This window comes from Labeo rohita, unplaced genomic scaffold (assembly GCF_022985175.1).
Source record: "Labeo rohita strain BAU-BD-2019 unplaced genomic scaffold, IGBB_LRoh.1.0 scaffold_75, whole genome shotgun sequence".
Lineage (NCBI taxonomy): Eukaryota > Metazoa > Chordata > Actinopteri > Cypriniformes > Cyprinidae > Labeo > Labeo rohita.
In genome coordinates, this window is record NW_026129689.1 from 493,993 (window position 1) to 512,711 (window position 18,719).

The 18,719-nt window shown below is 32.9% G+C and overlaps 1 protein-coding gene across 1 annotated transcript in view; it reads right to left on the reverse strand.

The window, feature by feature from the left end:
* Positions 1-1,803: 1,803 nt before the first annotated feature.
* The window catches only part of ptprma (protein tyrosine phosphatase receptor type Ma), a 298,397-nt gene continuing 281,481 nt past the window's right edge, over positions 1,804-18,719 (reverse strand). The window contains 10 exon segments of the mRNA XM_051104590.1: positions 1,804-2,159; positions 4,238-4,373; positions 5,574-5,737; positions 5,824-5,949; positions 7,572-7,703; positions 10,150-10,323; positions 10,490-10,639; positions 11,350-11,485; positions 11,563-11,717; positions 13,133-13,249. Of these exon segments, the coding sequence (XP_050960547.1) occupies positions 2,106-2,159; positions 4,238-4,373; positions 5,574-5,737; positions 5,824-5,949; positions 7,572-7,703; positions 10,150-10,323; positions 10,490-10,639; positions 11,350-11,485; positions 11,563-11,717; positions 13,133-13,249 (1,344 nt within the window). The 3' untranslated portion in view covers positions 1,804-2,105.

The following is an 18,719-nucleotide window of genomic DNA, read 5'->3' on the forward strand; positions in this document are numbered from 1 at the left end:
TGCTAGCAACTTGCTAATTATGCTAGTGACATGCTAGTAACTTGTTAATCATGCTAGAAACATGCTAATCATGCTAGAGACATGCTAGCAACTTGCTAATCATGCTATCAACATGCTAACAGCATGTTAATCATGCTAGAAACATGTTAGCAACTTGCTAATTATGCTAGTGACATGCTAGCAACTTGCTAATCATGCTAGAAACATGTTAGCAGCTGCTCATCATGTTAGAAATATGCTAGCAACTTGCTAATCTTGCTAGCAACAAGTTAACAACTTGCTAATCACGGTAGAAACATGTTAGCAACTTGCTAATCATACTAACAACATGCTAACAACTTGCTAATCATGGTAGAAACATGCTAGCAACCTGCTAATCATGCTATCAACATGCTAACAGCGTGCTAAGCATGCTAAAAACATCCTAGCAACTTGCTAATTATGTTAGCAACATGGTAGCAACTTGCTAATCATGCTAGAAACATGCTAGCAACTTGCTAATCATGCTAGCAACACGTTAACAACTTGCTAATCATGCTAGAAACATGCTAATCATGCTAGAAACATGCTAGCAACTTGCTAATCATGCTAGTGACATGCTAGCAACATACCAGCAACTTGCTAGTCATGTTAGAAACATGTTAGCAGCCGCTCATCATGCTAGAAACATGCTAGCGACTTGCTAATCATGTTAAAATCATGCTAGTTACTGTCTGAGACGATCTATCTATCTGAGACTGTATTGCCTTCAAAACATTTAAACTTTAACCTTTTAAAACCATTGTAAACTTCAAACTATTTCAGACTGAAAACCATCAAACTTGAAACTTTTTTTTCCCCCTAAACCTTTTTAAACTTTTTCAAACTTTCTGGTGCAGCTTTCTTTTGCCTTGACAAACTTTTTTTTTATCCAGTTGAAGTTAATGTTTTATTTTGTTTCAGCTAATGTTTATTTTAGTTCAATTAAGCTTTAAGGAAAATGTGTTTTATTAGTTTATCTATAAAAGTGAAAATCAAACAAACAAAACAAAACAACTAAAAGTAAAATTTAAAAAATAAACACACGAAAACTTTACCTAAAATGAAAATGAAAAATACATAAACTAAAAAACTCATGATATTAATAAAAACTATAATAATATTAAAGTAACACTGTTGTGATACTACAATAACACTGTTGCATTGTGGGATACAGTATCTAACAGATGTAAAAGGTCAATGTACAGTAGTCAACATTTGAAGTGGATTAAAAAAGTTCATGAAACAAGAATGGGTATTGTTTTGGTTTTAGGACAATTTTGATGAAAGGTTTTGATCCACTTCATCTATATATTAAATGCATATTCACTGTGTGCCCAGTGTACAGTATATACTACAGTACATACTACAGCAACACGTCTGATGCCATTTGGCTTCTCTTTGCACAAAAAACACACGGACCACGGGTTTGGCAGATATAGATATGTATTTATAGGTTTGTTTGTTTGTTTGTTTTTTCATACCAGATAAATAAAAAGTTAACAATACAATCTGGTCACTATTATATGTGGAGTCCGTATGATAATAATGACCAAATTAAAACATGATTGTCACTCAGTGTGCTTCACAAAAATCTGTCAATGAATAAATTATCTGGTGAACTTCCTCTATTTACAGTATAAACAAAAAAAATGATCACGAACACAAGCTTTGGATCTTCGGACGGGACGTTTCAGCGCGCGACAATTTCAGCAGTTTTTCCATCGTTGGACACGAACACAACCACAGAAACGGCAGCGGCGCGTTAATACGAGCGCATCAACGATCGACCGCCTCCAGTTCAGAAAAACAATGAAAAAAAATAAAAATCAACATCCACGTGACGTCGCATTCCACACAAACATGAAGACACGCGTCCAAAGACGAGACGAAGGCAAGAAACGCGTTAGAGGAACAGAAGATACGAGCGGATGAAGATAAAGCGTCTCTTCCTGGTGGCGACGTGAGGCGAGTGCAGGGAAACAGCGGGCGCGTTTCCGGTCCAGTTTCGGCCGTCGTGTGTTTTTCGGTGTCCGGGGAAGGTGAGGATGGAGAAGAAAGGGACATTAGAGCTGCTTTCGCTCACGTTACCCAGAATTCAAGTATTCCAGTGCCACTTCATAGCAGAACTTATACTGATCCTGCAGGAGAAACACACACACCAGCAGAGGTCAGTGTAACACAGTCTGTGAACACACTCTTTAACCATTTAACCCTTATAATGCTCCAAAACCTCTACTATTTCACATTCCAGACCAGAAGAATCATTATTTCATAAAACAGTTAAAACTTAATATTTTTTAACTAATACCATATTGGATCAGCAACTTCTCATTAATCAGTGAAGTTGAAAAAAATAAAAAAAAAAAAGTTTTGAATTACTACAAGTTTTTAGTTACTACATTATTATTGCATTTGCCCCCTTTTTATAAATAATAAATAGGGAAACTCTATGAATTTTAAAATTACACATCCAACCCAACAAAGCTAAGATGCAATATATATATATATATATTTATTTATATAATTTAATTTTAATATATATATTTAATCTTTTATTAATTACATTTTTTAAATGTATTTATTTATTATTTATTCTCAATAATAATGTGAAATTTTATCTGAATATATAATTGTATAAAATTTATAAGAACATATAATCCAAGTATCACCAGTATCAACCCTATTGGAATTACTTCAGTTTAATAATTCATTAACTCATAATTGCTCAAAAACAGTTTAAATTTATGAAACCTACATTAAGAAAAGGTTCCCTTCTAAACTATGCATTGTTTAGTAACTTTTATGTATCTCTTGTGGCTCAAAAACTAATAGCATATCTGATCAGCAACTCCTATTAATGAGTGAAGTTGAAAGAAAAAAAATATATCTATATTTATTCTCAATAATAATGTTAAATTTTATCTAAATATATGATTGTATAAAATGTACAAGAACATCTAATCTGAGAATTACCAAGTATCAACCCCTTTGGAATTAATCCAGTTTAATAATTCATTAATTCATAATTGCTCAAAAACTGTCCAAATTTTAGTTTTTGAGTCTTAAATAATTTGCAAAGTTTGTTCCCTACTAAACTATGCATTGTTTAGTAACTTTTATGTATCTCTTCTGGCTCAAAAAAAGGAATGGATGCATTATGGAGGTTATATGTTATTTGAAAAAATAAATGTGACCACAAAACCAGTCATAAGGATCAGTTTTTGAAACTGATATTTATACATCATCTGAAAGCTGAATAATTGATGTATGGTTTGTTAGGATAGGACCATATTTGGCTGAGATACAACTATTTGTAAATCTGGAATTTTTTATATTTAAATATATATTTAAATTATTTATTTAAATATCAAATAAATATTAAATAAAATATTAAATTGTCTTTAAAGTTGTCCAGATTAAGTTCTTAGCAATGCATATTACTAATCAAAAATTAAGTTTTGTTATATTTACAGTAGGAAAATATTTTCATGGAACATGATCTTTACTTAATATCCTAATGATTTTGGCATAAAAGAATTGCTACAAATATACCCATGCTACTTATGCCTGGTTTTGTGGACGAGGGTCACAAATAAATAAATGAATACAGTACGAAGAAAAAAAAAAAATTAAATACACCATAATTTTTTTTTTGCATAACAATTTCTTAAGAACAAAATACTGCATTATTATTTTATTTTATTTTGTTATTTTTTTACTTGACTAATTACATTTATAAAGTCTTATGAGCTCCTTTGATTAACACAGTTTACGGTGAGGACATATGATCATTCTGATAATTTAATACATTTTTAAATTGTAAACGTTTTATTAAATCAACTGATTACATGATTTTTGATGCTTAAAATCTTATTAAACCATTAAAACTAAATACACAAAAATGTGTTTTTAAAATAAAAAAATTAAATTAAATTAAATTTGCTTCTACAAATCTGAATGCTGGTGTCAACAGCATTTGTTTTTTTTACTAAACATTTTATTAGATATTTTGCATAGGACTCCTGTCATGACAACTACACTAGCATTGCATGATTGAACATGTGCATTATTATTATTATTTTTATCATTTTATCATATTATTTTTGATTAAAGTATCAGCTTTAAACTCATTTCCGGTTGCTTTGCACTAGTAAAATCCTCATTAAATGTGGTTAAACGACTGTCAGGTGTGGATGTGGATAGTTCTGACGCTCACCAGCAGATCCACCATGTTGGGTTTGTTGTTTCTCAGTGTTTTGACGGCGTGAAACACGTCCACCGAGTGCTGGTGACGCAACATCTCACACACGATACTGATGGCGCAGAACGTGCCGCTGCGTCCACCGCCGTTACTGAAACACACGGATATTACATATGATTATCAGTGACATCAATGCATGAAAATAAAACATTTAAGTCTCACTACTTTTGATTTGATGCTGATGTAATTGCCTAAAAAATAAAAATGACAAAAACACTCAAGAAATTTACTGAAACTTTAACTAAAATTAAAATGAGAATGAAAAACAAAAGTAAAAACTGTTTAACAATGAATACAGGAAAATAACATTGCATTGACTTATTCAATAATTTCTCAATTATATGTACTACTGTTAAGCGCATTTAATTAATCATGCATCTATTGACTGTATTATGCCCAGTGTGTTGATAAGCAGTCAGTTTGTTAGTGTTGAATCTGATCTGGGAGCAGTAGGTGGCGCTGTGCTCCCACTCTTGAACTGCAGCTCATTATTCAGCACAATCACTGCGTCTCTTGCAGTTTCTCATCTCGCTCATGAACTCCTAAAGAGTGTGTATGAATGTTTATTTCAGGATAAACACGGCTGGGCGGGCCGGCGCTAAAGAACGAGAGCGAGATCAGAATCTCTCTGAGAGTCTAATGAGAATCACGTGACTCGTCACAGACTCGTCTGTTTCTCAGCCGTTCGACCACCCAGAGACTCACCGCTGCTGTTCTCAACGACAAGCGCACTTCTGCATTTCATTATGTTGCTTTTCAAGTGTTTTTCTACGTAAACATGAGCTAAAATAAACATCTCTGACCGCTGCACTCACATCTCACATGGTCTTGACTTCAAACTTTAAGAAATACATCAAGACCCCCCCTCCCCCCAAAACAAAACATTCTGTATCAATTAGAAAAATGAAAAAAACACAAGAAAATTACAAAAAAGATCAAATAACAACAAATCCTAAATATTAATAAAAAACATAATAACTATATTAAAATGAAAATAAATTCTAAATATGAATAAAATAGAATAATTGTATAATTACATATAAAATATATAAAATAATGTAAAATATAATATTAAATATTACAAAAATAATACTATAAATATACTACACAAATTCTAAAAATTGATAAAAACTACTTTACATGTTACAAAAAATCTAAATATACAAACAAATAAAAAAAAACAAATAAAAAATCAATATTAACTGTAAATATACTAAATAAAACATTACATTACTATTAATAAAAATCACATCAATATTCTTAGTATGAATATATAGGAGTAGTGACTCACAGGCAGTGTACGACAGTGCGTCCCTCGCCTCCGTCGTACTCCTCCTGCCATTTGTCCACCTGTCGGATGAGTTTGAGGAAGGAGCGTTTGGAGACGGGCGTGTCGCGGTACATCGGCCAGCCCAGAAACTGGAACTGCTGCACCATCCGGTACCCGTCCTGCGGCTGCACGCAAACCACACGTTCATGACACCGTAACAGCTGAATCGCATGTATGGGCTGATGAAGCATGTTAGCGAGCGTTTACTCACCCGTGCTGCGTTATAGATGCGGAAGATCCTGCTGATGATGTCCTCCTCCAGATCCGCAGACACAAACTCCACCTGGATGGGCCCGTGCCGGTGGACACCATTCTCTGGCCAGTATTGCGGACACAACTAACAAAAAACACACATGGCTCATCAGTTTTACCAGTTACATTTTTTTCTGGAACAGCATGGCTATACCACTTCAACAGATTGACCAGCAGGTAACCAGTTTATACCAGCCTAGACCAGCAATAAACCAGCCTAGACGTGCAATTAATCAGTATAAACCAGTCTAGACCAGCAACTAACCAGTATAAACCGGCCTAGACCAGCAACCAACCAGTGTAGACCAGCCCAGACAAGAAATTAACTGGTAAAAGCCAGCCTAGACCAGTAACTAACCGGTATAGTCCATCAATTAACCATTATAAACCAGCCTTGACCAGAAATGACCCAATATTAACCAGCCTAGACAAGCAACTAACTGGTAAAAACCAGCCTAGACCAGTAACTAACCGGTATAGTCCAGCAACTAACCAATACAAACCAGCCTATACCAGCAATTAACTATTATAAACCAGCCTTGACCAGAAATGACCCAATATTAACCAGCCTAGACAAGCAACTAACTGGTAAAAAACCAGTCTAGACCAGCAACTAACTAGTATAAACCAGCCTTGACCAGAAATTAACCAGTTAAAACCAGTCTAGACAAGCAACCACCTGGTATAAACCAGTCTAGACCATCAACTAACCAGTATAGACCAGCAACTAACCGTTAGAAACCAGTCTAGACAGCACAACTAACCAGCATAAACCAACCTAGACCAGAAACTAACCAGTTTAAACCAGCCTAGACAGTGCAACTAATCAGTTTAAACCAGTCTAGGCAGCGCAACTAACCAGTATAAACCAGCCTAGACAATGCAACTAATCAGTTTAAACCAGTCTAGGCAGCGCAACTAACCAGTACAAACCAACCTAGACCAGAAACTAAGCAGTATAAACCAGCCTAGACAGCATAACTAACCAGTATAAACCAGCCTAGACCAGCAATTAACCAGTATAAACTAGCCTAGACCAGCAACTAACCAGTATAAACCAGCTTTGACCAGCACAGGACAGCTAACAATTAACAGGCTTTAATTGGTATAAAGCATCAAAAAGCCAACTTGAAAAGCAAATTAGTTCAGTATGCTGTCTTATTGTGAAAAAAACAACAACAACTAACTACCTAACTAACTAAAACTAACTGTTCTCATAATCTTTCATCTGAAATGACTTTTCATCACAGGTTACTGGATAATACTCACTAAGCTATTACACAGAGAGCAATTTACACATTGTTTGACCAAACTCAAAAATAAGACAGTATAAAACAAACTCAAATATAAATAACTTATTAATAATTAAACCTTAAAAATAAACAATAAAAACAAAAATAATTGAAAAAAAAAACCTTTAAAAATGAACACTTTATATTTTATTTTACTTGCATGTCATGTCACAATTAACTTATATTAGAGAACCGTGAACCATGCAGATGTGTTGCTAAATTCAATTGTTTGTTCAACTGACAAAAACGCCAGGGAATCCATGATTTATATCATGTCAGAGCAGTGCATGTGTGACAGACGCACAACTGCAGTGACGTGCATCTGCTGCTTGAGTCTGTGTTGTGTTGCGTGTCTTTGATCCTGACGGCTGTGTTTAGGGGGGTGTGTGTGTGTGTGTGTGTGTGTGTGTCTCACCTGCGCGGGATCCACGTCGTTCAGCATCACTATGGATGTGCAGTGATAGTCCAGCACCAGCCGCCAGAAGTCTTTGACGGTGTTGGGCAGAGGATGCTGGGTAACGATGAACGCAGACGGCTGCTTGTAGCTCTGTGAAGATGAAGATGAAGAGAGAAAAACATCTTATTTCCCGTCTGACTGTCTGCTTGACTAATTGTGTGGAGAAGTTTAGCGTTGAGCTGCGTGTTTTATTACCGCCGCCGGCGCTTCCATTAATGAAAACAAATGCGCTGTCGCATCTTTTACAAACAAACCCGTCCCAGTCGATCGTCTTGCTGCATTTTTTAGTTTGTTCGCTGTTATGGATCACTTTTAGCCATTTTCCTGACAATGAAATGAATCAATTCCATCTGTTTCTGAATCATTTTCAACAAGCACATAATTGTGTGTGCAGCGATTCACATCTATCAGAGACACCACCACTTCAGATGCACAAAAATAAGCGATTATTACAGAGACGAATGCAATTGATTATTAAATCATAAATGTGGAATTAAAATAAGTTATTAAGTTAGCCAGGTAACGCTCACTGGGTTACGTTACAGGTAATCATCACCAGGTTAAGAGACGCATATAAAAGTCACTAGGTTAAGGGCCGTAAGTATCAGCCACTAGGTTTACAGTCGCTGGTAAGGCTCACTAGGTTAAGAGCCACAGTTAATGATCACTAGATAAACAGCTTCAGGTAATGGTCACTAGGTTAGGCACTACAGGTAATGACCACCAGGTAAAGAGCTGCAGGTAATGATCACTAGGCTAAGAGCCACAGGTAATGGTCACTAGGTAAAGAACCACAGGTAATGATCACTAGGTTAAGAGGCACAGGTAACAGTCACTAGGTTAAGCACTGCGGGTAATGGTCGATAGGTTAAGAGGCACAGGTAACAGTTACTAGGTTAAGAGCTGATGCAGGTAACTAGTGAAGAGCTGCAGGTAATGGTCACTAGGTTAAGAGCTGCAGGTAAATAAGGTCACGCAGGTTAGGTTAGGAGCCGCAAGTAATGATCACTAGTGAAGAGCTGCAGGTAATGGTCACTAAGTTAAGTGCTGCAGGTAATGGTTGATAGGTTAAGCGCTGCAGGTAATAGTCACTGGCTAAGAGCCGCAGATAATGATCACTAGGTGAAGAGCTGCAGGTAATGGTCACTAGGTTAAGTGTTGCAGGTAATGGTTAATAGGTTAAGAGGCGCAGGTAACACTCACTAGGTTAGGAGGCACAGGTAATAGTCACTAGGTTAAGAGCTGCAGCAAATAATCACTAGGCTAAGAGCTGCAAGTAATGGTCGCTAGGTTAAACGCTGCAGGTAATAGTCGCTAGGTTAAGCGCTGCAGGTAATGGTCACTAGGTAAAGAGCCGCTGGTAATGATCATTAGGTGAAGAGCAGCAGGTAATGGTCACTAGGTTAAGTGCTGCGGGTAATGTTTGATAGGTTAAGAGGCACAGGTAACAGTTACTAGGTTAAGAGGCGACAGGTTAAGAGACGCAGGTAATGATCACTCGGTTAAGCGGTGCAAGTAATGGTCACTAGGTTAAGCACTGCAGGTAATGTTCACTAGGTTACGAGCTGCAGATAACAGTCACTAGGTGAAGAGCCGCAAGTAAAGATGACTAGGTTAAGGGTTGCAGGTAACCATCACTAGGTTAAGAGCTGCAGGTAATGATCACTAGGTGAAAAGCTGCTGGTAATGGTCACTAGGTTAGGAGCCACAGGTAAAGTCACTAGGCGAAGAGCTGCAGGTAATGGTCACTAGGTTAAGTGCTGCAGGTAATGGTCGATAGGTTAAGCGCTGCAGGTAATAGTCACTAGGCTAAGAGCCGCAGGTAATGATCACTAGGTGAAGAGCTGCAGGTAATGGTCACTAGGTTAAGTGTTGCAGGTAATGGTTGATAGGTTAAGAGGCGCAGGTAACAGTCACTAGGTTAGGAGGCGCAGGTAATAGTCACTAGGTTAAGAGCTGCAGCAAATAATCACTAGGCTAAGAGCTGCAAGTAATGGTCGCTAGGTTAAACGCTGCAGGTAATAGTCGCTAGGTTAAGCGCTGCAGGTAATGGTCACTAGGTAAAGAGCCGCTGGTAATGATCATTAGGTGAAGAGCAGCAGGTAATGGTCACTAGGTTAAGTGCTGCGGGTAATGTTTGATAGGTTAAGAGGCACAGGTAACAGTTACTAGGTTAAGAGGCGCAGGTAATGGTCGACAGGTTAAGAGACGCAAGTAATGGTCATTAGGTTAAGAACTGCAGGTAATGATCACTCGGTTAAGCGGTGCAAGTAATGGTCACTACGTTAAGCACTGCAGGTAATGTTCACTAGGTTACGAGCTGCAGATAACAGTCACTAGGTGAAGAGCCGCAAGTAAAGATGACTAGGTTAAGGGTTGCAGGTAACCATCACTAGGTTAAGAGCTGCAGGTAATGATCACTAGGTGAAAAGCTGCTGGTAATGGTCACTAGGTTAGGAGCCACAGGTAACAGTCACTAGGCGAAGAGCTGCAGGTAATGGTCACTAGGTTAAGAGGTGCATGCAAACTGCCGTACATCCATGAGCGCAGCGTTGATGTAGTTGCTGCTCTCTCCGTCGATGGTGATGAGGAAGGGCAGGCAGCGGTCGGGCGGCAGCACGTCCATACAGCGGTTCTTCTCATGGTTCCGCGGCAGCAGCGCAATGCTACAGTCCTCCACCCGCAGCGTGGGCGTCACCATGTTTAACGTCTGCCAAAAGAAAACACAACTGAAACTCATGCACACATTCTATTGGTTTATTTTAATATTGCTCTAATAATTACATTTTTACTAGTATTACAGTACTCCGTTACATTTTTTTATTTAAATAAGATAAAATACTTAAAATTTTTAAATAATTAATATTGAGACTGACTCTGAACTCCTCTTTGATCTGGCTGGAGTTGGTCTGCGGGTCCAATCGGTTCATGTCGTAATACACAGATCGAAGCTGATTGGCTGGGATCGTGGTGTCGCCACAAAGACACGCCTCCAATATGGCATCATGGATAAACACATACTGCTCCTGAAATATCAACATATCAACGACAGATCAATACAACAATATCACAGCTCAATGATATCACAGGAAGTACTGATTGATTAACAGGCTGGTTAATCGGCTGATCCGACTTTTAGTTCCAGTTAATGTGTCCGTTTTAAAATCTACAGTTAGTTTATGTTACTGTATTATTTTATATTTTTATTTTTTATTTACATTTTTTTTGTAATTAACTATTTAATAGTCCAGTTAGAGAATCTAATGTCTATTAGAACTCTGTTAATGTATACATTTTTCAAATGTATCAAATATTCACACATTTATGTTCAGAACAGATATAGGAGGATGTGATTGACTGTGTTTTCAGTAAATGTCTCTGTCCTGTGTGTCCACATGCGGACCGGTCATCTCTCCATCATCTTTCGATCGCAGACGGCGGTCTGACAGCTTGACGTAAATCATTCATGAAGTGACATTTTAAATATGCCTTGGGTCGTCGCTCTTCAGAAAGTCTTTGCTCTGGATGAGACGTCACAGTCCTTGACCGAAGCTGACGGTCAGATGAAGTCTCAGGCTATACAATCATTCTTACATATGAGTGCTTGTTTCTTTCATCTTTATTGCAACTTTATGGCAAGAAAAATCTTCTGAAATATGTCTGAGTGGGCGGGGCTGGAGTGAGAACCAGCGTTTGATTGGCTGCAGCTGATGCGAGTACGTTTGCGATTGGTTACCTCCGTCTGCACCATGTTGACCCTGCGGGAGCGCAGTTCCCTCACGCAGTTGTAAATGTCCACCACTCCTTCACGCTCCGCCATGTCCAGCATGATGTCGATGACGATGAAGCAGCCGGTGCGTCCCGCTCCAGCACTGAGGACCAGGACAATAGATATTTAAACATTTAATGAAACACATAACGTTCTAGTAAAGATGAAAGGGATATTCACCTGCAGTGGATGACCATGGGCCCCGCGTTGGCCGGACTCTTGGCTTTGACCCTACGGACGAAGCCCAGCAGCCCCGTGGCGTGATACGGGACGCCGTGATCCGGCCAGCCGGTGAAATGAAACTGCCGGATCTCCCTGATCTCATGAGCTCCTCGCTGGAGTCAACAAACACACAAACATGCTGATATTGAGACCCACACCAAACAAATACTGCTCTGAGAACAGATTGTAACCCTCTGAACACACACGGTCACCGTGATTTTGCCAAGTAAGACATGGATCAGCATCTTTTGGATTAACATTACAGTCCAAAAATATAGACTTACCCAGTCCCTACCTCTAAACCTAACCCTACCCATCATTTATTCCTAAAATCAGAGGGAAATGACTGATTAATAAGGGAGTAGAAGCACCTAAAACTGGCATATCCTAAACAGTTATTCCTCAATTCTGATTGGTTGACTGGAATGTTGATCCAGGAACATGTTGTACTTGGTGAAATCACGTTTACCAAACACACACACAGCTGCAGACTCACATATTATTCATATAATTACAGCTCTTCATTCTCCAGCACATTTAAACATCAGAATAGAGATTAAACAGCAAATAAATATAAAAAAAATACTGATATAAAATAAAAATATAACAAAAAAGTACTTGTAATCATGCTTAATATAGCAGCTATAGCTTAGAATAATTTTTAATATTTTTTTAAAATTATTTATTAATTTATTACAACACACACATACACATAATAAAAAAAACTAAAGAAATGAAGTAATTTTAATTATACAGTTTAACCATATATTATATATATTAAATATGTGGCTGTGATTTAGAATTAATTTTATATTATTTTCAATTATTTATTATTTTATTACAACACACACACACACATATAATAAAAAAAACCTAAAACAAATGTACAACTTATGTAAATTATTAAATATATTTAAAATGTAATTTTAAATCTACTTAATTTATAATTATTCATTTATTATTTATATACATATATTAAAATAAAAAAGAAAAGTAATAACAAAAAAGTAATTTTAATTATACAGTTTAACCATATTTTATAAATATATATATATATATATATATATATATATATATATATATATATATATATTCAAATTGTGACTATAAATTATAGAATACATTTTAATAATATTTTTAATTATTAATTATTTTATTCTAACACATATAATAAAAATGTTTATTATTTATATATATATATATATATATGTATGTATGAATAAATATTATGAAATATTAATATTTTTAAAATATTTATAAATATTTATACATAAAATATTTATTATACACACACAAAATTTAAAAACATAAAAACTAAACACTATTTATTTATATATTTTTTGGTTAATACTGTAACAACTTAACAGCTCAATAACAGCTATAGAGACATAATTATAGATACAGTAGCTATGGAGACAATAATGAAACAATAATCAATGATTATATATGTTTTGTGTGAGACTGGAATCATCATTATAGTTTGATAGCAAGTTTGATAGTGTATTAAATGTGCAGTTTGATGCTGAACCTTTTCCACAGCGAAGGTTCGAATGACGTATTCAGACAGCAGCTGAGTCTCGATGAGCGTCACCTTCATGTCCCTGTAGATCTCAGTGTCATCGGGCCAGTACTTACAGCACTTCACCTGTCAAACACACACAGTGATCTGATTAAAAAACATGATATATAAGTGTCTCGAAACAACCAGATACTGTACAAACGCATCAACATTTGAATCAAGAACATTTGCAGTCAGACTTCAAGTGTCCCAGATTTGTGACAGCCTCTGCTGCAGATCATCCCAGACTAATTAACCAGGTTAACCCTCCATAACCAGAGCACACCTCCAGAGACACACACACACCCAAACCACCGCCTCTAATCAGTCCAACTCATTAATGAAGTCAATCAGTCCCACCCAGAACATCACTGTCTCCGTTTATCTGACTGTCATCTGTTTATCTGCCGAGTCTTTCCATCCGCTGACATTAGTGCGCTGTTTATTTCAATATATTTCAGTGTTTCTCAATATATGTTCATTTGAATTAATAAGACATATTTTGCTTATTATTTATCAGAAATATTTACATTTAAGCTCAATTAGATATTGCTATTATTATACATTATATAGGTCACAGTGTTTTTTTTTGTATTATTTACATACTAGTACAGTTTTAATTATAATTCCTAACTTTTATTTTTATTTTATTAAATTTTAATTTAATTTTAATTTATTTATTTATTTTTTTGTATTTTCATTGTAATTTAAATGTCATTTTCAGTAATGTAATGTTATTTTAGTATTATTTATATACTTGCAGTTTTTATTATTATTTTTTAAATATTTAATAATTTGTTTTATCTTTAGTCATTTTAATTTTTTATTTATATTTAAATAATATATTTTAATTGTTCTATAATTCCTATTTTTGTAATTAAAATGCACTTTCAATATATATTTATTTTCAAATATTTTGAATTAATAAGACTCATTATTTATCAGAAATATTTACATTTAGGCTCAATTAGAAATTGCTATTATTTTATATTATATAGGTCACAGTGTTTTTTTACATACTAGTACTATTTTAATTACTATTCCTAATTAGGTTTATATATATAAATATGTTATTTTAGTTTTATTTATATTATTTATATTATATTATTTATATATTTATATACAGAAAAAAAATAAAAAAATAAAAAATACTAAAAATAAAACAAATTATTAAATATAATATAAATTTAATAATGTGTTATTTTTAGTAATTTTTATTTTTATTAAAAAAATATTGTGTTATTTTATTTATTTTTTCTGTTTTTTTATGTTTTCATTTATGTTTATTGTAATTTTAGTGCTTCATTTTATTTCAGATTTTTTTTTTTTTTTAGTTCGGCTTTTTTTTCAATTAAAAAAATGATTTTAATAGTTCTGGTTTAAATTAACTGATCACTGATCTGTAGATATTGGTAATTATCACTGAAAAACAACTAATAGATGAAAGAAAATCTTACGTCTATCACTACTGCAAATGTATCAATTATTCTGTATGTATGAATTATGAATGAAATATGAATATTTTTGTGATTAAAATGCCCTCTGTGGTCAGAAATCAAAGAAATATCAGTCCATCTGTTTGTCATCCGTTTATCATCTGATTCTTTCCATCCGTTCTTCATTATTAGCGTGTTTTCTTTCTATGCGTGTATTAGATGCTCTAATTAGCGGGATAATTGCGCTCTAATGGCTGAGCGTATTTCTCGTCTCGGTCTCGCTCTTCGCCGTCAGGCCGGAAAAACAAAGGGGCCGTGATGCTATCGGCTCCCGCCTAATTATCATTAGAGCATCTCTAAACCAGAGAGCATTAATCACATAATGACTTATTTACATATTCAGTCACACACTTCCTCAAGCTCATCGCCAACACACACACACACACACACACACACACACACACACGTCACGGAAAACAGCGTTAGAGACGAGAGGAAACAACAAACAAACTAATAACAACATACAGAGCAGAATGTCAAAACAGATTAAAAAATGATTCCAATGTCATCATTATTTTATAAACACTTTTACCCTAATAAACAACAATATTTTACATATAATAGGTAAACAAACACCAAACAGCTAAAAAAAAGTACATTTAAAATCACATTTAACCCTCAAATTTTTATTAATAAAGTAAAATAAAAAACTAAATAGAACAAAATTAAAATAAATGTCATTACTGCAATGCAGCAGGACATTTAATTCTCATTAAACCAATTGTTTTTTTTTTTTAACCATAACAGTATGTTTTTACTGTACTGCAATAAAAAAAATTTATATTTTACATATCAAGCACATTTACCCCTCAAATTCTCATCAATAAAATAAAATAAAATAAAATAAAATCTGGACATTTACCTTTAAATTTTTTTTGTAATTCTCATTATTCCTGATGATTTTCATTACTGTATAAACAGTACAGTATGTTTTACTGTACTGCAAAATAAATAAATTAAAAAAAAAAAACTAGTGATATTTTATATAACAAAATGTAAGTGAAAACTATCTAAGGACTATAAAATAAAATAAAATAAAATCTGGGCATTTACCTTTATTTTTTTTATTTTTTTTTTTTTTTTTTTTTTTTTTTTTGTAATTCTTATTATTCCTGATGATTTTCATAAAATAAAATAAATTAAAATAAAATAAAATAAAATAATCCATTATCACATTTAGACATTTAACTTTTAAGTTGAATTAATTAAATATTAGAAAATTAAATAAATAATTAATTAAATTAAGTTATATTAAATTAAATTACATTAAATTGCATTAAATTAAATTAAATTAAATTATTAATGAAATAAAAGAAAAGATAATTAAATAATGATTAAAAAAATTATATTTTGCATAAAAATATAAGTGAAGACTATTTAAGGACTATTTTTGACAGAACACTTACCCCACAAATTTTCATTAATAGAATACAAAATGAAATAAAGCAACAAAATAAAATAAAATAAAATAAAATAAAATAAAATAAAATAAAATAAAATAAAATAAAATAAAATGATTACCATAATGCATCTGGATTATTTTTTTATTATTATTCTCATTAATGCTAAAGATTTTTACATAAAAACAGTAAGTGAAGACTATTTTTAGGAATATTTTTTTTTTTTTTTTTGTATATTTTTATTTTTGCATTGTGACACTACTTTTGACATTTAAGCAAATTTACCCCTCAAATTCTCATTAATTAATTATTTATTACAAAAAAAAAAAAAAATTTACTGTATAGTCTCTCTAGTTTTTGTATGATGTACTGGCATTATATATGTATACTTACACCCATGCCTGCACATCTAGACGTTTTTGGGTTAAATATGCTTAAATAACTCTCATGGCAGTTAATGCTACTGTTTTATATGGGCTTAAATGTGTTGCAGTGCTGTGTTTGTCAGTGGTGTTGGTGTGAAATCGGAGTTGGCCGTGTGTTGTGTGACATTGTTGTGTCGAGGCGTATCTGGATTCTCATAAAGGTCTCGCTGGCCTACTTCTATCCGGCTCTAATTTTATCCGTGATTCTGTCAGGAGGAGCGATCCAGCGCTATATTCCTCCATTCTCACTGTAATGGCTTATTAACGACTCAAATGTTATTCCAATCCAGACCCTTTTGTTCTTGTCAGATATTAAGATGGGCTTTAAAATCCCATTAGTTCCGCGCGGCAGATTTCCGCTGAGATTCGATCCCTTCTCGCCACGGGCTCTTACGGCACAATGCCGCCGGTCCCGACGCCATTCCGCTTCCTTCGCGAACCCACAGACAGAAGGAGAATCAGAGACGATCAGAGCACTGTCTTCAGATTAGAGAGGAGCGAGTAAAGACGCCTTTATCCCGGATAATCTGTCTCTAACAGGGCCAACTTTAACCAGCAGTGCTGACACTGACACATCCTACACTAATCTGCTTACAGATGACCAGATGACCACCACACACACACACACACACAGAGAGAGAGAGAACAATTCAACGAGAACAGAGAACAGTTTACAACTGCTGTAGGTTTTTCAGGAGCAGCAGGACAAAATGGTGCATTTGATCATCTACTAAAGAAAAGATATCAGAAACTTAAAATAAACCAGAATTTTTTTTTTTAATTTGAGATAAAGTAATCATTGATTAAAATAAAATGTAAAAAAAAGTTTTATATATATATATATATATATATATATTTTTTTTAAATATTTTAAATATATATATATTTAATATATATATATATATATATATATCAGAAACTTAAAATAAACCAGAATTTTAAAATAAAATGTAAAAAAAGTCAACAAAATTATATATACATATATATATAATTTTTTAAAAATATTTAAAATATATATATATATATATATATATATACATTTTTTTTTAAATAATTAAAACTTTAAAAGTTTTTCACTTTTTAAAAGCAATTACTTTCAGTATTATGAAATAAAAGAAAAATTAAGTAATTTTTTTATTTAACTTGAAGTAATAAAAAAACTGAAACAAAATCATATATATATATATATATATACAAACTAAAACTAAAATAAACCACAACAAAAACACAAAAAATAAAAATGAAATAAAAAGAAACATTTAACTAAAATATTATAACCCTCACCCTAAGTTGACACACTAAAATAACTAAAACTGAAAAATAATAATAATAATAATAATAATAAAGTTAAATAAACACATAAAAAAATCAGTTTTATGAAATAAAAGAAAAAAAATCAGCATTTCTTTTTAATTTAACTTGCAGTAATGAAATAAATAAAACTTAAATATAATTTAAAATATATATTTAAAAACTATAATAAATAAAAAAAAATAATAATAAATACACAAAATATAAAAAGCACACAAAACATTTGTTATTTGAAATAAAGGAAACATTAAACTAAAATATTATAACCCTTACCCTTTAAAAATTCAGTTTTATGAAATAAAAGAAAATTAAGTATTTCTTTTTAATTTAACTTGAAGGAATGAAATAAATTAAATTGAAACTGAAATAAAATAAAAAAATATATACACAAACTAAAATAATAACAAAAAGTAATAAATACACACAAAAATAAAAAGACATACAAAACATTTGCCATATGAAATAAAGGAAACATTAAACTAAAATATTATAACCCTCACCCTAAGTTGACACACTAAAAAAACTAAAACTGAAAAAGCTAAAAATTAAATAAACACATAAAAAACTAAAAAACAAAAACAAAAAAAACCCACAAAAAAAACCCAAATGTGGTATTACAAAATAAAAGAAAAATTATGTCTTTTTTTTTTTTTTTAATTTAACTTGAAGTAATACAATAAATAAAACTGAAATAAAATAACAATGTATAAACAAACTAAAACTAAAATAAACAAAAAAATGTAATAAATACACAAAAAAATTAAAAAGCACATAAAACGTTTGTTATATGAAATAAAAGAAACATTAAACTTTATAACCCCTATATATATATATATATATATATATATAAACATTAACTGTTACTTAAAATAAAATGACCTAAATGACCTAAATGACCTAAAATAATTTTAACAACCTTGTTGTC